Genomic DNA, 26,660 nt, shown 5'->3' on the forward strand with positions numbered 1-26,660 from the left:
CTTAAAAGCAGGATTCTGTACAGAGCTTAGCCATTGCATTTCTAGTATTTCTTCCTTTTTTCTGCATTTTTCCAAATTCCTGCTGTGGCGATCAATAGCGTTTGTCATTTGTTCTCCTTGTTGGCTTGTCTTGCCACATTTTCAGGAGGTCGGAAAATTGGTCTTGACTAGAGTCAACCGGAATCATCAAAAGCGAATCCCATCAGAGGACAATGAATTGTTCCAGCAAGAAAAATCTTTTGCTGCTAAATATTGAAAAACATTTCAAGAAAGGCAAATAAAGCATGGATGTTACAAATGGAATATACTTACCCCCCCCCCCCCCCCACACCACCCTTCAACATTTTTGTGTTGAAAAAGGAATCCTAGACAGATTATATCAAATGGTTAATCTCTTTAAAATAATATTAATAATGCTATTTAAAAATGTGGCAGCATCGAACTTGCTAGTTGGTTGCTTGTGGGATTAGGAGGTGGGACATTCTCCTTCAGGGAGCATTTGATTGGTCTGTGTAATGCAGGATGAGGCAACACGAACAAGCACAACTGACAACGGAAGGCGACGAACCTTACACTGTAAAATGATGAGTTGATTTATCTGCTTTTTAATATGCCTGTAGTCATAGAGCTTTTTAGATGGATGTCGAGGCTTTTTAGGTCGGGTAGACTCTGCAGTCTTTGACCCACTTCGTTTGCTCGCTTTCATGACTGCAGTATGCTGTGTTTTCAATCTGGCAACCCAGGCTGTCTAAAATATTACCGGGTAAACTGTAAGTGGGCGGAATCACACAGACCAAAACAAAAACAGACATTCCGACACAGAACTCACATTTTCAAAGTAGATTAACTGGCTGTAACACTGTTTTTCAGAGAAACAAGTATGTGAACTTATGTTTCCTGAATATCTGCAAATTATGGTGTTTTAAGGCTTTACTGCAGTCAAAAAATGACAAACGGTACCTTTAAATGCTTATCTGCTAAAAGTGGATTTTGTAAACTTTTTTTTAACTACACTATTGCAAAGCTAATAACATAAGATTATGTCTGGGTTTTCAACATTTTAAATTATTAAAAATGCTTAATTTTAGTATGCTCTTTTAAATGTGTTTAATTTGGTTGCACAGGTAAGGTGATGCTATCAAATATAAATAATACAATGTATAAAGAACACCAAGGTAGGCTATTTCAAAACCAATCTCATGGTAATGACCAAGTAAATGCCAATAAATTTGCGATATTGATATGTTATAATATGTTATTCTTGCTTTCGTTGTTTGATAATGAACATTGGATCATTCTGAGAATCAAATTAGTGGTTTTCATTCATCTTTCAACTCAACAGAATTATAGTTTCTATTCAAACTCAGATTTAATTGATATTCTGAAATATGGTGTTTCTGAAAGACTGTTGGTCATTAAGCAGTGGTGATGTGAGCAGAAAATGACAAAACTCATTATGGTGTTAATGTAATATAATGATTATGTGTGTTTTGACCACTTTTGACCCTGAATTTGAAGAGCGCTATTTCTGTGCTGATGTGTCAGATGTGGCTAAATTTGGAGAATATCAGCCATTCTGTTGTTCAAGCATAATGATGTTTATAGACTTAATTCTTCATGTTATTTAGCAGTTTTAATGGCCCACAAGGCAGGAAGGAGGCCAAACTCAACTGGGCAACAGTGTGAGTGTGTGTATGCGTTTATGCATACAGTGTGCTCTGCTATTAGACAGACAGATGACGCCATCTAGTGACTGAAAATCACATAAAAGAAATCATTTTAAAAAATCTAATTGAAAACCACACAATAAGAATGAGAAAAACGCTGAAGTACAGAAACAACTATATGGTTAGTATAAAACAATAAGGAAGCCCCTTGACAAGCTAAAGAAATGCTATGTTTTTGCAAAAAAAAAAAAAAAAAAAAAAAAAAAAAAAAAAAACTCACTAAAGACTAGCACTTATTAATTATAATAATGCAATATTAGCAGTGTAAATGTGAAGGTTCTAACAACAAAAAAAGACATGTAAAGATTAAGTGCAGCATAGATTATATTTAGAGTAGGCCTATTTAAACTATTACTCAACAGAGGCTAGTAACTTAACTAATTGTTGATTTGTAGTTATTTACAAACATTTAGTAAAAATTATAATATTCTTTGATTAAAAGGAGTTAACCTACTTGTCATGGTAAAAGTATGACAATGGCATAAGTGAAAAAGTAAAAAATAACAAGGGTGAAAACAGAGAAGAGAATTTAATTTCAAAAGAGCTCTAATCACATCTGATCAAATGCAATTACAAAAAGTGAATAAATGAAAGGCACACTTCAGGAATCATTGAAATTATGTACATTAAATATTGATACAGTGATACTGATACGTCATGCATTTAAGTTTGACAGTATTTGACAGCATCAATAACCAGTGAATATATTTCAAAGAATACCATGTCATCAGCGCTGTCAAAACACACCCCTTAAATGTTCAAGTTGGAAATCTGAGAATGCTGATATTGGATTCATATACCTCAAGATGGCTTGCTGTTTTCACAGCACATTAAACTGTTACCATTACACAATGCAGAATCACACCCATTGTAATAAAAAAAAATGCAGTTTGAGACTCAAGACAAAACCATGCTGAGTAACACTAAACGCAGAAGCACATCTACATTTGGAACCAATATTGTGTGGGAATGTGGGAAGTCTCTAAAAATGTAATTCCTTTTATTTATGCAAAAAGTCTTGAAATGGTACAATGATGAGTGGTTAGGAGTGTCACCATGTCATAAAATACCATGTTTTGCTTTTGTAGCTTCCAAACCCTAAAAAACAAAGTGCATCTCTTACATATGCTGGTATTTGGCAGAATCATACACACGGAATCCGTGAATTTATCACACTTACTCCATAATTCACATCTGAAATCAATACCCAGTACAGTCCCAGTATAGGAATGAAAGAAAGACACAAAGAAAAGAAAAAAACAAAAACAAGGATATTTGAAATAAAACATTAAAAAAGCATAATATCTACCATAATTTGACAGTACACCTTAAAAATGACAAATTCAGATAGTCCAAACAATATAATAGTCGCATAAATTAGCAAACAGCTTTCAGGCTTTTCAGTGTTGGTCGATTGGAAATGAGGGGCAATCTTTTACAATATTAATTATTAACACACGTCAACTCAGACAAGAGTTTCCAACCCCTAAAAATTATGCATAAGTAACTTTGGCACAAAACACAGTTTTGACCTTCCGCCACAACAAAATGTATGACCTTCCAAGAAATGTCCAAGAAGATCCATTTGGCCATATCAGTCCAAAAATATTATCTGGTTTAAACCTACACATTCCACTTTAATCTTGGAAAAAAGCATCCAAGCATAGTGACTAGATCCTCTCATGGTTGAAGAAAATGACAACAGCATCATTCAACAACCATTTTGGTGGAAATAATGGGATTGTCTTCATCATATTAGATTTCAGGCAAGTATGAAACACCCCCCAGACATTCATCTGTTGAAAGGAGCAGAAAAGAAAAGCTGTTAAAAAGCAGGTCAGACAAGATACTATCTGAAGTATAGATTTCCAACATCACAGTCCAAAGTCTGAAGCTGAGCAGAGACCGAGCTTTATTTATGTCAATATTTGAAGATCTGGTAGGATAATCTAGTGTTTGACTACCTTCTCAAAGATTTGGCTTCATAAACAGTGGTGTCGTCCTCGTCGCTTTCTAAGTGGGACATTTCCATTGTGTCATCATAGTTTGACAGGAGCCCGTATTTCTTCCTCTGAACACCCGTTTTCTTCAGACTGGAATGAGAGCACAAATCAGAGACAATATACAGTTGAAGAAACAAACTTAAAATACAATTAATCTATTCACCTTCTTATTTCTATATTTATCAGCAAATTATGACTTAAACGTCAGCCCCTGAAGTAGTTGTTAGTAATAGTTAGGATGACCACATGTCTTTTCCTTTTAATTGTTTATGTTTCGGTTTTGATTTTAGTTTGATTTAAATGTTTTGCCTTTGTTTTCCTATTGTTTACACACTTGCTGAAGGTAATTACTGAAAAGTAGTTTGACCAATAATGTGCAGGCATTGTATACTTTTGAGAAGGCAAGATCGATATTGAACGGTCAAAGCAATAAAAATAAGCATACATAGAATGTATGAGGACCACAAACACTACATCAATAGGAAACCAAAGACAAAACCTGGACAAGTACTGTAAAAAGAGAAGATGTTGACACCCTAGTATTAGTCGAGTAACTAGATTGTTGACTATGCTGGTCATGTGATCTCCACGTAAAATTAAAACTTGACTAATTAAAAAGTTTTACACACATGAATATCTAGCGCACCTTAAAAACAAGGATGTTTAAAGGTCCACCGTGCAGCTCTTTGGGAATTCTAGCTTATCTTGTCCCACTACTACTAAAACTAAACTTTAAAAACAAAATAAAACTTTATTTAGCCCAGACAGTCTTGCTCTAGGTAAAAAAATAAAATAAAATAAAAAAATATAAAAACAGATTATATGACTTCATCCTCAAAGTTTCTTACCATGACAACGTTGCATTTTGCATCACTGTCTAAGTATAAGCATCATAAACAATGAACATACTGTAAAGGTAGCAGCACTTTTAATGCAAAACCTGACTTGACATGATTCCAGGTGACTTACCGGACAGCCCTCACTAAGAAATACAGAACTCCGATGGAAGTGATCCCGATCAGAACATACAGAGCCCTGTTTATCATCGCGCCGTCCAGACCGAAGCCCATGTTTGAGTTGGTGGTGGAGGCATTTTTCTGAGGCTCTCCTGTAACGTTACTGATGCTGGGAGTGTTCTTGAGTGCGGGGGATTTAGTGGCGGTGGTCTTACTGCTCGTGTCATCGGCGAAAGAAACGGCCCACAGAGTCAAAACCAGAGGGAACAGTCTTAAATGTGTCATGGTAGCTTGCGTTCGTGATTTTTAAAGACAAGAGAAGTCCCACACACAACTATGAAGTTGTCTTTGACGACAGAATCCAGTTCCTCTTCCTGATTGAAGACGTCACGACCATAGACAGTAAAAGAAATGGACACAGCGACCCCATTGGAACTCAATTGAGACAAGTGAAGCCCATTTTTAGCGATTTTTAGCACTTCCGTTTCTGACGCGCAGACTCCACAACTAAGCTTGATGACGTCAGCAACCTGTCTGACAGATGTAATTCTTCTAGTAGCTGTGCGTGCAAACTGCCATCGTTAATCTTGCAGAGATGGCGAGCTTGAGCGGGGAGTTCTTTGGCCTGAGTGAGCAGGAGTAAGTATTCTGATTAATTATTTTGTATAAGTATTTTAAAATGTAACATTTTCCAGTACGCCATATCTCTTGACGTCTCCCCCGATTTTTTTTTTTTTTTTTTTTGCCTGCGAGCTTCTCCTCCTGTCTGTACGGTAATTTCTCTACTGTGCGACAGAGAGTCGAGTGGTTATGACGCAATCGTTAGCCTATTTTTACAAAAACTGTTTCTACGGGGCCATAATGTAACATAGAAGGTAATGGAGCCCTTTATACATTGTCGTGTATCTTTAGAAATAAATAATGGACAAATGGAGTCTTTAAACGCCTCAGATGTAAAGTTATTCGCTGTCAAAGTGACGCAAAAATGAATGGGAGTCAATGGGATGCTAACGCAAGTGAAGTTCTGCTACAAGATGGCGGCACGCGGCCGACTTCAACTTCCGGTCGACTTCCTTGCCCCCTGGTCACGACAGCACAAGTAGTGTTACGGTGAATTGTGTCCTGAGGGGAATCAACAACGAGATCGGGTTCCCCTTTGAGGGAATGGACGCGTTTAACGTTAACTCTTCTTTTCCATTGTGGTGTTTTGAAAATATGGCTATTATGATCATTTTACTGCTCGAATCATATTCTAAGCAACACCTTCGCAGAGCAGAGCCGTTGAAAACATAACCTTTGGTCGATGCACAACGCGACGCTAGCGTTCCCACAACTTTTTGTCCAAATGACGTTCGCGTATTTGTGTTTGCGTAATGTTTACATGATTTCTGTAATAATCCTGCGGTTTCAGCTGTTCTTCATTTATTGACACAAGAATAAACGTCATGGACTCAGACTTGAGTAAACATATTTATTGAAGGCAAAAAGTACAACTAGGAATGTCATGAAGAACAAGATAAAGACTGAAAACAGTGGAATCCTGATTTTAACCATTTTATACTGAACTATATTTTTGCATGCTGATGGTCCATAGCTGTAATCAAAATATACATGTTTAAAACGGATATAAACCCGTGACTTTTAACATTGTGATACAAAAATAGTATTTACACCTCATCTGTCCACTATAAGAAAAAGCACTTTATAATCGAAGGCATGGATCAATATATCAATGTTGTATATTGAGGGTTTTTAATGTTGTGCAAGGATGCATAATCAGGTTTTATCCAGCCACTGTAAAGAATCAACAATATGATAAAAACTTTTTTTTTCTACATCCCAGGGAGCATTTGGATTTCTTTAAAGCGCCACCTTTTTTTTTTTTTTTTTTTTTTTGATTGGTCCCATACAAACAGTAAAACATGTAACAAAGGGGGGGAAAACACCATACACAGAACCTAATGTAAAATTAAAAATAGTAAAATAACTCAATCCACTATGAAACATTGCTGAGAATATGATATATAAAAAAAAAAAAAAAAAAAAAAAAAAAAAAAAAAGATTTTCAGTATATCATCTGGTCCGAATGTCAAACTTAGGCCATCCTTCCTAAGGCCTTTATAAAACTCTTCTGAAAGCTAATGCAGCGGAATGTCACAAGGATGGACTGCTCTCAGTCAACAAAGACATTATTTTAAAAAGGCACTTGTCAGATTTCAGTTTTGGAGAATAAAGGCCCAGCTCTTTTTACAGAGATCACTAAAGGCCATCTGTTAAGACTGGCATTATGTGACGTGCACAATTCAGCAGGTGTGCTGATTATCAGTCATATCTGGTGGCCATCCCAGTTCACCTGAACTGTTTCCATCACACCGTTCTCCACAGAGAGGCGGACGTAAGCCCATCTGAGAGGACCTGTTTGTACACGCCGTTTGTCGTGAAGCTAAAAGGTGTCAGGATGTCCCTTACGAAGGTACACGGAGGAAAGGCTTTGGTATCAAGCTGTAGTGTACACACAGGTGCCTGAATACATAAAATACATGGGGCATTTAAGTAGAATATCTTAAATAATCTACTATATCACACAACAACACGAAGCCCGACGCTAAACATCTATGCATAATATAGGACAAACAATAAACGGACAGCGGTTAATGATGCCAACATGCAATGGCCCACAGTATAAAAACAATACAAATCTAGACAACACTATTGGATTTATACACAAACAATTGCATAAATTTAAAGGAGGGAATGCCTGTAAACATTCTATGTCTAAAGATACAGTATAAATGCTAAAGCTAGAGGATATGAGGAGTACAACCCTACCGGGAGATACGTAGTTTTAGGCCTGTACCATCAGCCTGATGAAATAACCCATGTGTGTATGAATGTTTGGCCCTGAGGGCACGAAAAGGACTGTAAACTGCAGATTTGCAAACATTAGTTGCAGATGTTTGACTAAGGTTCTGGAGATCTGAAGCAGTAAGGCACAAATGGTACGAATGGAATCAAAGGCCTGTAGTGGTTCATCTCTGCTTCTACAGAAATCATTTTCTGAAGCCTGAAATAGGCTGAAAGTGACAGATGGAGTAATGCATACAGTTATAATGATGTTTTCGGGCCCGACTAATAATACAGCCGTTCTAAAACCTTGAGAAAAAAAATATACGTAAATATCCACTAAAAATGCCTCTTAAATAAAACAATGGAATGATGGAATGATGGAAGTGAGCTTTGTGATTAAGACTCATTAAGGTTTAAAATGACTGGCCACTCCAGCCCTTTCTAGGCTGTGTTTGTCTCAAATGATGGACTTGGAGAAAGAAACCCTTAGATGGTGGTTTTCTCCGAGATCATGGTTGTGGAACTGGATGAGGGACTCGATCGCTTCCTCCACTGAACCCATCTGAATCAGAGCCATCTTGCGATCCTTCCTGGAAGTTGATGAATTTGTTAGTATTTCTTGTGGATACACTGATATAAAATTTATGTGCTGACAAATTCAGTAATCAACAGACTGTTGGGGCCGATTTTAACTCCAAATGACCAGGTAACAAAAGTAAAAACCATTTACTAAATACTTAAAACCATTCACTAAATTAAAAAATAAATTAACTAATAATAAAAAGTAAACTAACTAAATATCACATAAATGATCTGACTTTTTTAAATGGCTCACAAATTATGTTCCTTTTAATCATTTATTAAAATTATTACAATAATCAAAAATGACATTAGGAAATGACACAACCGCGTAAGATGATTGAAATAAATAATTAAAAAATTCTGATGTAGAGATGAATCTGCCTATAATAAAATATTAAATACCAATAAAAATTATTCAGATACATTTTCTGTAAAATTCTGTAAAATAAAAGTTCTGTATTGAATTTTATACACACACACTAATACAGAAATTAATAAACAATTAAAACACTAAAAATAGTAAAAAAGAAAAAAAAATTTGAATGCTATAAGCGAAATGTGCACAAAAGTTTTAAACACACACATACACACACACACACACACACATTATCAGTTGCTGGCTGTGATTACCAGCATAAATAATTTTAAATTATGTTATACTACATAAAGGTCACAGTATGATAATGCCACAAACTGCACACACTTACTGAAAGAACTTGAAGTTCTTGACAAGAGCACCATTGCTAGCAAAGAGCATCTTGAGATCATCTTCAACAACCAAGGGTCTAAAACAGAGACCAAGTTATATGTGAGATATTTGGGTTTTTAAATTAATAGAAAAACAAGACACTGATGTGTTTAAACTCACGGGATATTTGACAGGTGCAGGGTAGATGAGGGAGGAAAGATGTTGGAGTAGTTTTTGGAGCCTGGCTTCTTGAAGCGATGGAGAGGAGAGTTGCTGTAGTCTTTGGTGAGACCCTGGTCCTCATGTCCCTCTCGTGGCATCTGGACAGTCGTGTGTTTGGACAGCGTGATGCGCAGGGGCCTGCCGTACAACTTCTGCCCATTTAGATGGCTCATTGCTGAAATATGAATGTATACATATAGAAATAAACAAATACTGAACTACAAGTGTATCAGTGTGCATCATTCTACGCCCTAGTTTCCCGTAACATCCATCAGTATAACACAATAAAGCACAGCATGACTGATAGCCCTCTGGTCTGGTTTCCTTTGTTAGTTCATCGTGAATCATTGTTGTAGTGGTTTTAAAAAAATAAAAAATAAATAAATAAAAGAGTACAATCTGATCATGAAATATGCACTCATCCATTTCTGATGAGAGACTGAAGAGACTGTTACAACACTTCCAATAAGCGAATATAGTGAGTAGCCAGTTATTGCAGTGTCAACTGGCATCAATGACATTTTGTGAAAGAAATAAATGCTTTTATTCAGCAAGGATGCGGTTTTTTTACATCGTTACAAAAAAAAAGAAAATAAATGTTGCTCTTTTGAACTTTCTATTCAATAATCCTGAAAAAAATTTAGACAGCACAATTTTCACCATTGTTTATAAATAAATGTTAATAACTATTATGTAATGATAATAATATATATAGCAACACTGAATACTTTTAAAATAAATTTTAATATTGTAGTAATATTTAATAATATTGCTGTTTTACTACACTTTTAATCAAATAAATACAGACTTGGTAAAAATAAGAGGCTTATTTTAAAAACATTGTAAAAATTCAAACTGGCACAAACTCTCAATTGCAAGCATATTGTAATAATTTTTAAGGCTGTTTACCAAGCTGAGCCTGTGTCCCATCAGACATCTGTATGAGAGCGTTCTCCTTCTTATTGAACATGATTTTAACTCTCAATACATCCCCATATACACCTACAAAGAGAAACGGTATGATGTCAGATACAAATATATGCAGTACATTATGATAAGACACACCTCATCAAAACCAGCCTGAGCTATAAAACAACTTCAGTTCACAATCAAGATACTCCATTATATCACACCATCACATGCTCTTCAAGGTACAAAAAATATATGTATTTATATAAAATTATTACTAGTGTCTAACTAGGGTTTATTCAAGCGAAAAGGAACTTGCTTTAAAGAAAAGACTGAAAAAAATCTTAGTTTAGAAAAAAAAAAATGTTCAGAGGAGAGTTCAAAAAGTTTAGAAAACTTCAACATGTGTTTAGTTTGTTTTTCGATCTCCTGAGGAACAGATTCAACGGATTGACTGAAATAAGAATCGAAAGATAAAAAGTTGAGGGGATGAAAATGTTTTTAACCCAAAAAAGAATGAACTAATAAAACAGCAGGAGTCTTGACTATTAACCAAGTATTTTAAACTCCACAGACATGCAATAAAAAAGGTAAAAGAGGAACAGTTTTCAAAAGCATGCAACATTTTATGAGGCGCCAATTTGCTTTGTTCCGTCATTAAAAAGCTGCAGCCTTCCATCTGTGCTCAAAGGAAAGCTGCAGCTTTTCATGACGCGTCTCATCTCACCACACCAAATACTGCAGAAAACAAGCGAGGCACTCAAAGAATCGGGCCTCACAGATGCCTTGTGAGGAAATCAAATCAAATTAAAAGAACAGAACAAACGAGTGACAAAAAAAGATGCTAAAGGATGACATACCGAAGAGAATAAAGAGGCAGTGGGGCGTAACTCTCTTTAAAGGACAGCAGAGGGGGGCAGCGGAGGAGGAAGAGACAGGTAAAGATCGGAGGCAGAGTGGAGGTTCAACATATCCGAGGCAGCGAGGCAGTTCCACGGGAAATGGCGAAAAACGATGGTTGGATCATGAAGATGGTTAATGGATTGAGAGCGGAGAGAGAGGGGAGGGAGTGGGGGGGGGATAGAAGAGAGAGAGATTTGTGTTTGTGTGTTTGTGGGTGTGTGTTGGGGTGTGTGTGTGATTGTGGGATGATGTTGAATCGTGTAATTGTTCGTACAGATCAGATGAATAGAGGGAGACATATGGTGCGTGCAGCCAGATGGCAAAGGAGAACGAGGTTTCCAAAACAAAAAAAGAGCAATGGGATGAGGGGAATGGGGAGGGAGAGAAATAGGAGAAAAAAAGGGAGGTAAAAAACAAGGTCAGTATACATAAAGAAATACAAAATATAGTGCTAAAGTTAACAAAGAAACTTAACACCAGCATTACAAGCTAATTTTTAGCAATTAGTTACTGTAGTAAACAATGCGCTCATGTCAATGTGTAAACGCACTTTCCGATGGTCTGTTACAAATAAATACAAATAAAAGAACAGATCTTCTGAACAGACCAACAGAAAATGCAATTTGGTCTTTTGGAGGAGATGAGTGGAATGTGAAGTAAAGCAGCAACATATTCAAATGGAAGCAACAAGAAGAATGAAGCTCAACTGAATGGGATCATTTTATGCGAAACCTGAGGATGTTAGAGGAAGAAATGACACAACGCACTGTAGAAGGGTTGAGGACACTTGAGCGAATAAAGAGGCACAGCTTCGGTTATTGGACACTAAGCAACAGGCTTTTTGTCCTGAGTACTGCAATTACTGAGGGACAATAGATCATATATGCACTAAATTTAAAGGAACATTGAGCAGTATTGCAGAAGTAACAACATCAGTCTATAATATTCATTGTACTGTTAATTTGACTCAGTTAAACTGGCTACATGCCATTGCTTTAATTATTTTTACATTTTAATATATAATGTACTTTTTCTTAGAAAATAATGTTTGTTCACTTAGTTTTTGCTGTGGTGCTACTGCTTTAATTTAAATAAACGATTAAAGTGCCCCATTACGCCATTTCCGATATTGCCTTTCATGCAGTGAACAGATGAAAGGCGTCACACTAGTAATTCGAATCCCACTTCCGTGACGGCTACATGTCATGGGGTAACGCATTTGCATAATGCACGCCTATGTTCTACATTGGCCGGCCGCGAACAACTTGACCCTGTCCACAAACACATCATTCTACTGACGACTGCTTCTCTAATCTCTCAGTTCAACGCAGGATTCACAAAACACTTGCTGTTGAGAGATGGATCAGTATGCTGTTTATTTGGACCAGCTGCTCCACTGAATCATAACCTGTAAGTATGATAAATAATAGATGTTTATATTTTTTATTGAGCGTTCAAAATACAGAACTATTGAAACAGACGTATCATTTCCGACACACGCTGTACGGCCGTGGTTTAATCGTAGTAGACCAGTCACAACAGACCAGGCCCGCTTTACACGGTAGAGGAAAGGAGGGGTTTAGAGAGACTGAATCTTTGAACTGCTTCGAACGAATCGTTTGAGAATCGCTGGAAAATGAGGTGATATTAAATGCATATTTTGAGAAAACGAAAGCGTTTTTTTTTTTTTCTTGCATGCATGTAATCCTATTGTAGGAGACTCCCAAAACAATATTTGGAACCGTAAAAATTGCATAATAGGGGCACTTTAATATTACATTAAGTATTAATAGTCATACCAATTGTTTTTTAAAATACAATATAAATTATAATTTTTATATTTTTTAATTAGATTCTTTTTCTGACATTGCCATTACTTCAATTAAAATTTTTAATATTAATGCTACTAGTGTTCCACCAGTATTTATTTTGTGGTGCCATTGTCATTTTGAAATTGGAAATATTTTTATCAACATTTTTACATTATAAACTAAGAAAAAAAGTCATTTTGTAAATTTTAGTTGTGGTGCCATTGCTTCAATTTAAATTACCTGTTAATTTATAAATGTAAAAAATAACTTGTTTAAAAAAAAAATGTTTAATGTGGTTTAATTAAAAATATTTATACCAATATTTGTTGTGGCGCCATTCCTAATGTATTAATTTAAATTAAATACAAAAAAATTACACTTTGTTTCAATAAAAGCGTTCCATTTAGTTTTGCTGTGATACCATTGCTTTCATTTCAATAATTACTATTTAAACCAAAAATTTTTTGAAACGTAAAATATAAAACAAGTGTGGTCAACTACTGAAATTTTGCCATTGTGACTCTACATTTGATACAAGTGATGCATTTCTCATTCATTAAAAAAAATTAAACATAAGAGGAATAAAATTTAAGGATTATTAAGAACATAATGGCACAATAGTAACATCAGACATCCAACAACAACAAAAAATCCTCAAAGACCTAATATTTCAAAATCTTGAGCACTTTCTAGGTCTGTCAGAGACTGAGAACTGCTAACCTCAGGGTTCAGGTTGCTGACCAGCATGACGCAGTGGGTGCCGGGGAAGACGGGGAAGCCCAGTCTGCTTGCAGCTGCAGCGGCCGCCGCTGCCCCGGGAATGGCCAGTGAGGCGAAGGTTCCGGGAACCCCAGGTATTGTCAACCCTGTTCAAGATGGATTTAATTTTATGCTATACAACACACAAGAATTCAGACAAATATGAAATACAGAAGGCATTAGAGTCGAGCTGTGTGCCCTCGTACCTGCAGCCTGCTGGATAGCAAAAGCTGGAGGGAAGGCGTGCGCTCCTGCGTATGGTGAGGCAGAGATGATCCCGGGAGTAGCTGCAAAATACCAGGATGTTTAGACTTTCTAAGACAGGCAGAATGGGAATGTGGTTAAGAATAGAGTCTGCTGGATGTAATTTAACAGGCTTTTGTACCAAAAGCAGCAGCCAAAGCGTGATGTTCAATAGTGGGTTGGCTGTCCCCAGTTGGCAGGTCCGGGCGAGTGTAGTCACGGCTCTTGTCGTTATTATATTTGACATTTAAACTAGTAAGTTTGGAAAAGCTGATACGCAAGGTACAGCAGCCATTGTAGATGTTCTGTCCATCTAGAGCCTGAGGAAAGAGAGATTTTTTAAATGTAGACTTTCACATTCTTTCACAGTTTGTGAATTACTAAGTCATAAGTCGAGTCACCTATTTCTATACCGCTTTATACAATACCGATTATGTCAAATCAGCTTCACCAATAAACAGCAGAATCAATTATGTAAACTCAACTATGGAGACAGTTCAGATTCTGCTGTAATATGGCTCTAAAAGACAATAAGTGCCATTATTATTCAACTCAAGTCAGTGCTGGTTCTATTCAGGCTGCATGATGAATCGCATTTTAATCATGGTCACGATTTCTGTTTCTCTTGATTTATAAAGCATAATCATCTGCAATATTTGCCCGCTGATTATTTATCCCAAAAGCATATTTTAATTTGGCATTTGCATTATCTTGCATTGGTAACAAGCCTCAACAAGCTTTTATGATTGCGGTTACCAGATTTCATGAGTTTAAATCCCCCAATCAGAGCTTTTGATACATCCCCAATCGATACATTTTCTGCTCAGTGGTTAACGAAATCTTCTCAACCTAGCAACCATGCACAGGCACTCTCTGATGAAAAACAGATTCAATACTTGTTATTAGAGATTGTGACTGATAGATGGCGCTACTCACCAGCTTGGCATGTTGTGCCGTCAGGCCATCAACAAACTGGAGGAGAGCTTGAAACTGGTTGTTTTTTGTGAAAGTGATCACTTTCAGCACAGTGCCAAACTTAGAGAAGATCTGTTGAGGAACCAAACATATTTTAGTATTGAACAACCATAACTGCCAACAGTTAAGGGCATAGTTCACATAAAAATAAAATTTCTGTCACCATTTACTTAGCTATGTCATTCCAAATCTTCGAAAAACAAATTAAGATATTTAAGGAGACCTGAGAGGTTTCTGTCCTTCCATTGAAAGTCCAGATAACCAAACTGCTTATGAAGGCATTGTTTGAGCTTATGCACTTATATGCTCATTGTATGCGTGTCTATTAATTGTTTAGATGCAAATAAAAACCGAAATTAAATCCATTCATCATATATAGCGATCGCATTTCTTTGATTAAACCACTTATTTATTCCTTTCACAACAACTTTATGAACTTTTTGCATCTTTTAAGGACAGAAATGTCTCAGGTCTCAATGAAAATGTTGTTAACACTTTACTTACAGCCTTTTATATAATGCATTGTAGAATTAGTTTTAATGCATTAACTATGCCTTTTAATGCACTTTATAATGCACTGTATTATCTCATGAATAATTGTAACCACAGTTATAATTAAAACACGACAAAGAACCTTCAAATATTATAATGCATTTTTAATGGTTATTATTACTGAAAATACAAAATGCATTACAACGTACATTACAAATACCTGTATAATGCATTATACATAAAGACTTCAAAGTGTTACCAAAATTAGCCAAAGCCTTATGGCTGAGAGTAAGCAAATGATGACAATTTTCATTTTTCGGTGAACTATCTCTTTAGTAAGAAAGGAACTAGAGCAAGTGTATACCTGGTGCAGGACATCTAGGGTCACAGGGTAGAAGAGGTTTTCAACGATGACCCTCAGGACAGGGCTGGGGCCAGTCAAACCAGATGGGTCAACGGCACCTAGAGTCATGCTACCTGTCTGGACAGCATTCACCGCCTGCAGTGCTGCCTGTGCCCTCTGTAGACACCAAAAATCATGCATATTATATTTAAATGACCATTTTTTTATTGCATTTTATTGATTTTACACCTATGCATCCATATGCACATTTTTATGTCTGAAAATGCATGAGTGAAATTAGTAGACATCTTATTTTGAACAAAATGGAGTAAACACTGCAAGCTATGTTTCTGTGTTTACGTAAACAGAACGAAGCAAAGTAAATTAAGCCTTCCTCCAAATGAGCGCTGATGGGCTACAGCTGTGGAATTCACAGCAAAAGGCCCTTTAGTGGGATATAAACTGTGTTTAGAGAGGAAAACGGGCAGTGTGGAAAACGCGGCAACTAAAAACAAGATGCACAGAAGAGAGCAAATCAGACCCTCCACTTGTATCAATCATCCAGTGCACAGCTGCTGCAAATAACTCATCGTTATAAAATTCGGCTGTCTTTATTTATGTGAAAACATTTACAAATGAATCAATATGTCAGAAATGTGTGTTGAAGCCACATGGAGCCCTGTACTTGGTGCATGTGCTGGCTGAGAGAATTTAAAACACATACCACTTGGTTCGGTGAGTTGTCTGTTTTTAGCTCTTTGTGGTTTGAGTACTGCATGAAGATGGGATGATTTCTGATGACGGGCGTTACGGAGGAGTAGTAAGTAACCATCGTCTGAGCTGCTTCTTCAGTATTCATTTCCAAAAAAGCCTGCACAAAAATGCAGATCATGCAATTTGCCTTAAGCCCAGAAAATGCATATGAACACAAACACTTCTAGCTAAACAAACTACATGTCACAGAAATATTCTATAATGTTTTTTAAGTCTTTTTTTTTTGTTCACCAAGATGGCATTTATTTGGCCAAAAAAACTAGAAAAAGAAAAATAATAGTAATATTGTGAAATATTATTAAAATTTAAATGAGTGGATTTTCTATTTTAATATATTTTAAAATGTAATTTACCCCTGTAGTGCAAACCTGATTTTTCATCATTACTCAAGCCTTCAGCATTACATGATCCTTCAGAAATGATTTTAATATGCTGATTTGCTGATCAAGAAACAGTTCTAATTATCAACTTTGAAAACAGTTGTGATGCTTAATATATTTGTGGAAAATTTGTGGTTATATAGATTTATATAAATATAAACACTTTTTTTCCCCAAGTTTTCCAAAAGGACAATTTATTATATATACATTTTTTTTTTTTTTTTACTAAAATTATAAATGTCTTAAAGTATTCATTTTTCAAAAATTCTAATTTTGTTAGGCTCGACATATAGCTTTTATTAATAGTATGATTCATTTGTTTTATTTAATTTTTGTCATTTTATTCATTTTTATGTCTATATAGTTTTCAATATTTTTCAGGTTTTTTTTGGTTTTAGATGAAAATGAAAATTAGAAACATTTCCATGGGAACTAGCTGCAAAAGTTTTATTTTAGTTGCTATTTATTTTATATCAAATAATACTTTTTTTTTTTTTTTTTTTTTTAATGGTTTTAGCAACACAATAAAAAACTATGTCTAGCAAAAGAAATACTACAATCTGATGTTAACATATTGCTAAGGTAAACACATTTTACTCAATACAAAAACAATATCTAAGCACACAAATATTGGGGACAGCAGTAATATTTTCCGGTTTAAGTACAGCATTTACTACATATATGAAAAATCAAAACATTTTTGGTAGACAGCTAGGTTAAGTCAACTTGTCTCCTTTCACAAGCAAATTCTAAGAGTGTGATAAATGGAGAGGGAATGATACCTGGTTCTTTCCCTTCAGCATGAGCAGATTGGTGACTTTGCCAAAGGGAAGGCCGAGGGAGATGACCTCTGCTTCGTTGATGTCATTGGGCAGCTTGCGGACATGTATAACTCTGGAAGGGGCGCAAGGACTTCTGATGTCACCTTTGAACTTCTTGCTGTCGTTGCCGTTGGCTGTGTGGAAAGCAGATGATCAGGGCGGGTTGCTGGGACAAAACGAAACCCATTTAACAAGGAAATAATGAGTCAAGAGCAAACAGATCCTACCTGCTGAGCTCATGATATAGGGCCCACTGGAAACACAGGAGAACAGCTCGTCAGATCCTCTCTGAAAAAAAAAAAAAAAAGAAATAATAAAGTTAAAAGCTCCAGGTCAAACAGGTTTCAGTCATTTTTATGAAGTTTAGACAGTCAGTTCCGAGGTTTACAAACAGAACACTTGAAGTAAAGAGGAAAAAAAGCTATGGTAGACTAATCCAACCTTTCACCGGAATGCCAACAACAACCAGTAAAGGAAAGAATGATAGTGGGATGTCCAAATAAGGACAAGTTTACATCAGAAAACTCCGAACGCAGGAAATAGACAATGTTGCCTTCAGTTTTCCTGTGCAAACAGCATAGCCTTACGGGTGGGTGGGGTCAGAGATCGACCACAAGACATCCCCCACCAGAAACCTATGAAGCAAGATCTCAGAAGACCATGGGGAGAGGGGCAGTTTTACATTTCCGGGTCGTCAACCAGGAGGAATGAGTGTCCAGAATGAATCTTGAATTTGCTCTTTCACACTTTCCTTTGATTTAAAGTAGGACGGAACATGTCTATGTGAAAGACCAGGAAATTTATACAACTAAACCTCTGCTCTGTGCATGGTATCAAACACCACATTTCAACCTAGCTTAAAGGATGAGATCACCCAAAAAAATGGAAACTCATCATTTACTCAACAAAACCTGTACAATTTTCTTTCTTCTGTTGAACATAAAAGCAGATATTTTGAAGAACGTGGGTAACCAGACAGTTAAGACTTGGTGTCAGCAAGGACCAGCAAATGTTTGGTTATCCATATGCTTAAAAACATCAAAATATCTGCTTCTGTGTTCAGCGGAAGAAATTCATAGAGGTTTGGAAAAAATATCCCATTAAACCAAGATTACATGTGACTAACAAAAGTAATAAACCACAGTTCTGCAAATAACATGCGTCTTTGTCCCAACAATTGAGACAAACAAAGCAACAAAAGATGGCTGGATTAAGATGTGTGTATGACTAAAGCAAGAGTGAATTAAGTGTATTCAGCAGAAACTCCATGCAACCACACAGGCCTGCCCACCACATATTAAAATTCCAGAGTCAAACGACTCAATGAAAACCAGATGTAGACCAGAGGGGGGTGGCTACACAACAAGCATCTGGTACAGCAAACTAAGCTAAGAAACGATCGTTCAAAGGGTTACTGCAAAACAAGCTAAACTGGGAACTTAAAGCTTTATACAGAAACCTTGTTTACAGCTCTGCTCAGTTGCCTGTTACCATATACTGCCAATGAATTGACAACAAGCCTGCGATGTTTATAGCAATAATGCGATAACAATAATGCTAAATTATCATTTTAGCAGCTGGACTACTATTCTAGTCAAATGAATTTCAGGTTTTGTGTTACCCACAGAATTAGTTAGAGAAGTTTGCTTTGTTCAATGTAACCAGTACTATGCAGACAGGTACATATTGTTATGTGTGTTATTTCCTCTATTTTTATTTTCAGATTACCTTCTAACATTCAGTTAAATCTTGAGAAAATCTCAATACAAGTATCCTTATTTCATATTGTACATTATAGTGCCTAAATTACCTTGAAGCATTTAAAACACTGAAAAATGCCATGAATTAAGTTTGGTTTTAGTTCAATTGTGGTTAACGTTTTAACCATATGAAAACAATGGAACAAATTACTACAATGTGGTCACAATTTCACTACATTGAAACTACGGAATAAATTTACACAACTTTACAATTTGACTGAAATGAGGGAATTAATGAATAAAATGTGAAATGGTGTGAACAAGTTCTTAATTTGAGGCCACAATATCCATTTGTGTGCCTCGTATTTTTAATTTATTTAATATCAGCCATAGCATTAAATAATTATCAGCTAATCTGTTTCCCGGTGCACAAAGTAGTGCATCACAACAAAAACACAATTTTACATGTTTTAACCAATTGAAACTATTTTCTATGGTTAACCGAACAGCATGCTACATACGCCGCTGATAGAATTTACCACTGAACCTGTTATGTTAACTTTTTCTTGGGTGTGGCATGATACTTGGTTAAACCAATTAAAAGGTGTGAAAGACAGGGGGAGGGCCGAAGACTGCAACAATTCACAACAAACCATAAAAAAAATGGGGTTGTTAACACAGCAGCTCAGATTGTAATGCACTCACCATGGAGACCTTGTGCCTGCGCTGCAGGTAACTGAAACCCAACCCAGAACTGAATACACAAGACCCATTATCTCCATACGCCCAGGTGTGCCTTTCACCCACAATTACTGTTCAAACTTGAGCCATTTACCACACTAACCATACAGGTTATGAGCACTGATCCAGACTTCAGTTTTACGTTATAGGGCAATTCCATGCAAAGGTCATCCTTACCATGAAAAAAAAGCTGGCCACACACAAACAGACCTGTTCTTAAAATGTTCACGTAGGTCTATATTTTATTGTATGTAACCACTCACCAAAATTTTAAAGATATTTGCTGTTTTATTACATCATATACAAGGTGTGTGCTAATACAAGCTGCATTTTTAAAAAGCCTGTGTTATAATATTTTCAAGAAAGTGAACCGATAGACTCAATGTTTCAATAAAATGTTAGTAGGCAATTTCCTGATTAATAAGGGAATGATAATCCATTATGTACACATAGCTTACTTTAACAGCAAACCTCTATAAATTTACAAGCCTCTTGTTAAATGCGTCTTTGAATTCCAGGGCCAGGTAACGTGCATAACGTTTATGCTACACACAGTGTTAATGCAAAAATATTCATAGTTTCTGTGCAATGTTAACTCATATAAAAGGTATCATGTGATGAATACTTCACGCACTTTTGTTACTTGTAAACACTTTAATTTTGCGTTATGGACGTGACGTTACGGATGTTACATTAAAAGAAAAAATTGAAAAATTAAACACACGTGACATGTTCCTTCTGCGTGCGGCATGGCAATGATAAAAACATAACTCCTCTGTGACTGTCCTGTGTGTTTATATAGTATTCACTTTCTAGTAGGCATCCTGAAAGTGCACAAGGAACCTAATTCGTTTAGGCTCGAAACAAGCGCACTCTAATTCGCTCGTGTTACCTGTGATTCTATCTCAGGTTTTGACAGCTCAAAGACTATTTTACACAACAGATTAAATAGATTTTAGAACAATATATTTTGCCTGTCAGTTCTCCAGATTGGCTGCTCTGAGAATATGCATTGCCAATTTAAATACTGTAAGAAGTTTATTTTAGCTGTCATTATGAGTTCAAATGTCACATCCATAACGCTGGAATTGCCCTATAATAGCAATAGTAATTGTCCATGACTCTAAACAGACTTTAACATATAAACATCTGGACACTACAAACTAGCATTGTTCTGCATTAAGTATCATCTTCAGATCTGAATAAAACAGGATATCTGATGAGATTTTCTTCTTGGGAACTGACTGAATTGTGAAACAGACAAGAACTGAGCTTGACTGAATGCAAGTTTGCTAAAACAAAATCTTCTAAATGGCTGTTTGTCTATTGGTTAACATTATTGTGGCCTAGATGATGTCATCAGATAAGGAAAGTCATTTTAGTGGATGTTGCATTTACATTTACATCAAAGATAGTGAATAGTAGAATAACATGCACCAATCATTCACAAAAAACCGAACAGAGAAGAGGCAAAAATGTCATGAGTTCATGTTAAAAAGCTTCAGAATCTCATATATTGGGCTAATTTAAACTCCATCTAACAAGATGACAATCCACAATAGTTCCAGTTAAAACAAGCTGGGACTATTGCGAATCATCGGCTTGCTGTAACCCACAAGCTATCGACCTGCATTCTTCATGAGATAAAGAGAACAAGAAAGAGAGACTGATAGCATCAAGCGAACCCACATGTGACCCATTAGCACCTCCCCCCGCCATCTTCCCTCTGATCAGCACTGCTGAACAAACACAAGAGCTACATGTGTGTGCTGAGTGATGAGGCAAACATATTTGCATTTGATGAATAGACTGCATTCATCTCGTCATATCAACAGCCAAAACCAATCTCTAAGGAATGTCTCTGAAACAGGATCAATCATTAGGCTGAGGTAGAAAGTGCGCCGAAACAATAAAATGCTTGTCACCTGAAGATCATCTAACAGTCAGAACATCTGATGACCAATTTTAAGACATTAAATTACAACAGAACATCTACTTTTATTAATTAATACCTTTAATGCCTTAAATAAAGAAAAGGCATTTTGTGTGGATAACAAAGGCAGTGTGCAGCTATAGAAAAATACAATTAAACAATAATATAGCCCATTGCTCAAGATCAATAGGAATTGTATAAACCATGTTTGGTTTCACTCAAACATGTGGAACATTATTATATTGCGAATTTGCAGTTTAAATTAGCCAAATACATGAGGATGCTAAGCTTCCTGTGTTACCAATTAACATGAAATTTGTTCATTTTTGTGAATGACTGCTGCATGTTATTCCGCTCTTTTATTTTCATTAAAATGCAAATGCTCTAAAATGACTTTACTTTGCGAATGACATCACTTAGGCCACAGTAATTTTAACCAATAGCTAGTTAGGAGGTTTTTTGTTTTAGCAAACCTTTATTCAATCAAGCTCAATAGTTGTTGCTCTGCTCCGGGTGGGTGGGTGTGTGTGTGTGTGTGTGTGTGTGTGTGTGTGTGTGTTCACTACTGTGTGTGTGCACTTGGATGGGTAAAATGCAGAGCACAAAGTCTGAGTATGTGACACGTCACTTCACTTCACTTTCACAAACCAATCAATTCAGTGTATGAAATCAAGCCCTAGCCAACACCTTAAATCTCCTATTTCATGTTACAAAAGTAAAATTAGTTCTGAATGAAGTTTCATGTTGTCTTTATGTTCATGTTGTACGTAATACAAAAAATGTCCCTTACAGATATTTCAAAACCAAAACTAGGAAACCTCTCAAAATCAAAATTTTCAATAAGCATTCAAAAAAAACAGTGAAACAGTGCCCATCTCTGTACTGTGGTAATCCTCCGACAAATGCAGTGACTGTAGGTTTCGTGCTGTATAAGTTACTGCATGACCTAAAGCATGTAAGTAACTAACCTAAATGAACCTCATGAATCAAGCTTTTGTTCTACATCCTGTGGGTCCCTCCTCACTAGCCACATACCACAGGAAATAATCTTTAATGAGGGAATGAGTGGGAGTGTTCATGTTGTGGCCTCGTGAAGGCTGATCCAGGCAGCGAGTTAAGGATTTTTTAACTATGGGTTTCACAACAGCCAAATATTATGAACCAGAATCTGTTCTGGAAATTACTAACTTTGAGTTAATAAAAAGTTGAGGAAGCACAATGTGGCATGGTATGATGCCATAGTGCTCGTTTAAACAAATCTCAGATTTACTTTGAAATGATTCACCCCATTATTGCCAGGATGAATCATGTCTGGAAGGAGTGATAGCATGAGGTGTGGAAGTCACAAATGGCACTTTTCCCCTGCATGGTACGGCACGGTACAGTACGGTTCACTTTTTTTGGGGGGGTTTCCACTGGGTACAGTACCCGGTACTTTTTTTTCAGTACTACCTCGGTTGAGGTTCCAAGTGAACCGTACCATTAACAAAAAGTGACGTGTACACTCTGTTGATCACTGATTGGCCGAAGAGAATTGTCACTATCTGCGTCACTGAACTTGCGACACGAGCCACAGCAGATCAAATCAGCACAAAAGATCGAACGCAACTGTTTTGGATGAGTGCACCTTTTTTTAACAACCAAAAAATGGCTGTTTCGTGGTCTGGTGAGGAAGTACAGACGGTTCTCTCGTTGATACTTGAGGAGCAGATCCAGCGAGCGCTTGATGGAGTGACACAGAATGAAAAAGCAACTACAATGACATGTGAATAATCCTGCCCACTCTAAATTGATACTATCCTGCAGTAAAAACACAAACCAAACAGAGCTGTGCCGAGCCGAAGCACGCAGTGGAAAAGCGCCAAAAGGCCATACGAATTCTCAATACAGAGAGTCCCGGCACACAAACAGTTAAAGAAAGATAAGCAAAACAATCTGCTCTCATTAAACCAACCCAAGCTGTCCAGCACATGTCCTAGTGACCGAAGGACTTAAAATAAGATTCTTACCTTTGTACCAACTGCAATATCGTGAACGACGCTGCAAAAGAAAACAGAAATGGCAGACAAAAATAAAGATCAGAGCAGGAAACCATAAACAAAATGCATGAATTTTAAAAAACAAAAACCATTCTGACCCCATGCACTTGTCTAAAACAGTCCCAATGAAACAAAAGGCAAAGAAAAACATTACATGCAAAGATGTCTCAAATGTAATTTAAGAATCCAGCCCATTTCGTGAAATTAATATCCTCATCCTAGCCTAAATATTAACCGTAATTCATATTAAAGTGGGGCTAATGAGTTCAATATTTCATTTGGCTCATGTTGGTTAGATGTTTTTCCCATTAAAGGAATAAGCAGATTGCAGCTAGACTGCGTAATCTAGTTCCTTCCCACAGATCTCCCTTAGAGCGAGAAATATGAGTGGTATTTTGGGTCAGTCTATGGTTGAAGATTAACCCCCACATCCTGTTTCACATGAACTCTCGGTAAACGCAATACCAGAATCTCTCCCCTGGCTCGGTCTTTGAAAAGCCCTCATATCAACACGGCGCAGCATGAAGGCTTTTATGTTTGAAACAATGGAAAGGAAAAAAACGAGTGTACCAAAACAAAGTCCTGATACATCTACCCCAAGAGGGAAAAAACCTTCATGCAAATAGGTGTGAGAGCTGAAACGAGAGGACCCTATGGACTGGGGTCATTTTTTTAAAATACCTTGGGTGTGGTTTTAGTTTCTGTGTATTATCTTATATGGTGCATGTCCAGTGCGTCTCTCTGGTTCATTCAACCATTAATGGTTACCACTATGTGGTATTAGCCACCACTAGATGACTATATTTAGCAAATAGCGACTAAAGACTAAAAAAAAATGTAAATATTTGTTTAGTTTAGGATATGCATTTGAGAAAATTATGTGTCAAACTCAGAAAGTTGAATTCCCTATAAAGCTGTTTTATTTTCCATGTATTTTTTTTATTTAGGGCTATATTTGGTTTGCCATTTTGTAACCCAAAATTACCAAGTCTACCTTAAAACCCATATTTTTGCAATGCTCTAGCAATAAACCCTAACTGAACACGTTTAAAAAGGACTTGTGCTTCGAACAATTAAAAAAAAAAGAGTCAAGGTACACCAATATGAATAATATTCAGGAGATTAAAATCGCTAAAGTAACTACTGTGTTTACGTGGAAACTATGGCAACCATTGCGATTTCTGTAAGCGATGCACCTTAGCATGCTAATATTTTACTAATATATCAACTAAATAAATGTAATCTGTGGGCGGGTTGTAAAGAAAATAAAATAAAAAACAAATCTGAGCTGTAAAATTTCAGATGGACTTACTCTAATTCTGCGTAACTTGATCCCAAAGGATACAGTTCAGTCTCTAGGCGGCTGCAAAGGGAAAAAGATGTCAATGCCATCACACAACAGAAGCATCACTTTACTATTAGTTTTCTGGTCGGAAAGAATAACATAACTTTTGGGATTTGTTTCTATATATTTGTGAATTTTAAACAAATGTTGTTCTTTACTCTTTCTACTTAAACTTGTATCACTGCATATACGCAACAAGTCCTCTCGATGCGATGGAAGTCTCTTTAGTTTTGCTGAAAAACTGCCTAATTTAGGCTGCAAAACTCGAACTATGATTTACGTCGTACTAATAAAACAGGCAAACTTGGAAAAAACAAACAAAATGTGTTTAACAAAGACAGAAAGCCGATTCACGGTTAAACTACGGGTTTGCTTCACCGCAGCTAGTGTTGAGAGCTCTCGCGCTGTCCAATCAAACAAAAACAAAAATGCATTACAGTTGATAACGGTATGGTTTTGTTCTTTCAAGGCTTATCGCCCGGCTAGCTCAATTTATTTTCCATTCATAGTAACGTAGCATCACTTACCCGTCCATTGCACTCCGAGGAACAGCAGCTCTGATCCGCAACTTTGTTGCTTGGCTGAGTTTTCTTAAAGCGATACAAAATGGCGGAGTGCGTTGAGCGGAGCCTCAGCGATGAGCTCGCTGATTGGTCAAGCCTGGTCAACAGTGGGAGTGCGAGACACGAGGAGGATTGTGATTGGATAAGACGAGTTGAAAGCAAAGGGCGGTTACAGTTGAGGAGGGAGAAACTGCGTGTCGCGCATCCCAGTATTGTTCTGCGTCTCTGAAAAACGGGTCACTTTGCAAACCGGTTTATTTTTTGTTCAATCAAAGCATTAACGTGTTACATTGTCAGTAAAACATTAACTTTACTTAATGAAATAAATGTATGATATCTAATATCTATTTATTATTATATCTAATAGAATACACTTTTTTATATAGTTCATAGTTTCTTAAAGAAGTCCTCAATACCTTTCAGACACAACAACAACAAACTGAAAGCTAATATAACCAGCTCCATTAATATTTCAGGTTGCAGTGGTAGCAGAGATCTATTATTTCTGACTAGTGACTTGATTGCTGTTTCCACAACATACAAAAATAATAGTGCTTGTGTAAATGAAATGCATGAAAGTTTCAGCATCACTGATACTGGCCAAAGTAAACCAATGATGAAGGACAAACTTCATCTAGTGCATTTCAGACAAAATAACCTATGGCCCTTTTTGTTGTTACACATTGTAGACACAGTCTTGTGATCAGACCCTTATTTAGTTGGATTGCTGTCAGTTAGATTTAAGTGCCTCTGGCATCAAAGGCCCCGTGATCTCCTTGATGTCTCTGGAGTGAGACGGAGTCTCTTGTGACCACCTGGCTGAGGAGAGTTTTTACTGTCATTTCACTCTGTTCATAGACAAAATAGTTTTGGTTTTGTGAAACCATCTTGTATCCAAGAAAAT

General features: G+C 36.5%; 2 protein-coding genes across 4 annotated transcripts; both read right to left on the reverse strand.

Annotated features, from left to right (window-relative positions):
- Positions 1-2,237: 2,237 nt before the first annotated feature.
- Positions 2,238-6,004, reverse strand: LOC109085131 (protein FAM174C-like). 2 transcript variants are annotated; one of them, XM_019099781.2, is made up of 4 exons: positions 5,779-6,004; positions 4,700-5,080; positions 3,692-3,820; positions 2,238-3,523 (listed from the first exon to the last, which is right to left on the reverse strand). In XM_019099781.2, the coding sequence occupies exons 2-4, from the start codon at positions 4,969-4,971 to the stop codon at positions 3,520-3,522; spliced, it is 405 nt and encodes a 134-aa protein (XP_018955326.1). In that variant the 5' UTR covers positions 4,972-5,080; positions 5,779-6,004; the 3' UTR covers positions 2,238-3,519. The 2 variants fall into 2 exon arrangements, with proteins under 2 accessions (XP_018955326.1, XP_042590419.1); XM_042734485.1 differs by lacking the exon at positions 2,238-3,523 and having other exon boundaries at positions 3,688-3,820.
- A 139-nt stretch (positions 6,005-6,143) lies between these two features.
- Positions 6,144-25,829, reverse strand: LOC109103685 (polypyrimidine tract-binding protein 1-like). 2 transcript variants are annotated; one of them, XM_042734483.1, is made up of 16 exons: positions 25,721-25,829; positions 25,161-25,211; positions 23,819-23,849; positions 17,663-17,723; positions 17,397-17,569; positions 16,185-16,331; positions 15,482-15,637; positions 14,587-14,697; positions 13,793-13,970; positions 13,614-13,694; positions 13,369-13,514; positions 10,795-10,828; positions 9,935-10,027; positions 8,984-9,200; positions 8,823-8,900; positions 6,144-8,123 (listed from the first exon to the last, which is right to left on the reverse strand). In XM_042734483.1, exons 1-16 carry the CDS (start codon positions 25,726-25,728, stop codon positions 7,991-7,993), a joined length of 1,698 nt encoding a protein of 565 aa, XP_042590417.1. In that variant the 5' UTR covers positions 25,729-25,829; the 3' UTR covers positions 6,144-7,990. The 2 variants fall into 2 exon arrangements, with proteins under 2 accessions (XP_042590417.1, XP_042590418.1); XM_042734484.1 differs by lacking the exon at positions 25,161-25,211 and having other exon boundaries at positions 25,721-25,743.
- Positions 25,830-26,660: the final 831 nt, after the last annotated feature.

The sequence above is a fragment of the Cyprinus carpio genome, chromosome B11 (genome assembly GCF_018340385.1).
Source record: "Cyprinus carpio isolate SPL01 chromosome B11, ASM1834038v1, whole genome shotgun sequence".
NCBI lineage: Eukaryota > Metazoa > Chordata > Actinopteri > Cypriniformes > Cyprinidae > Cyprinus > Cyprinus carpio.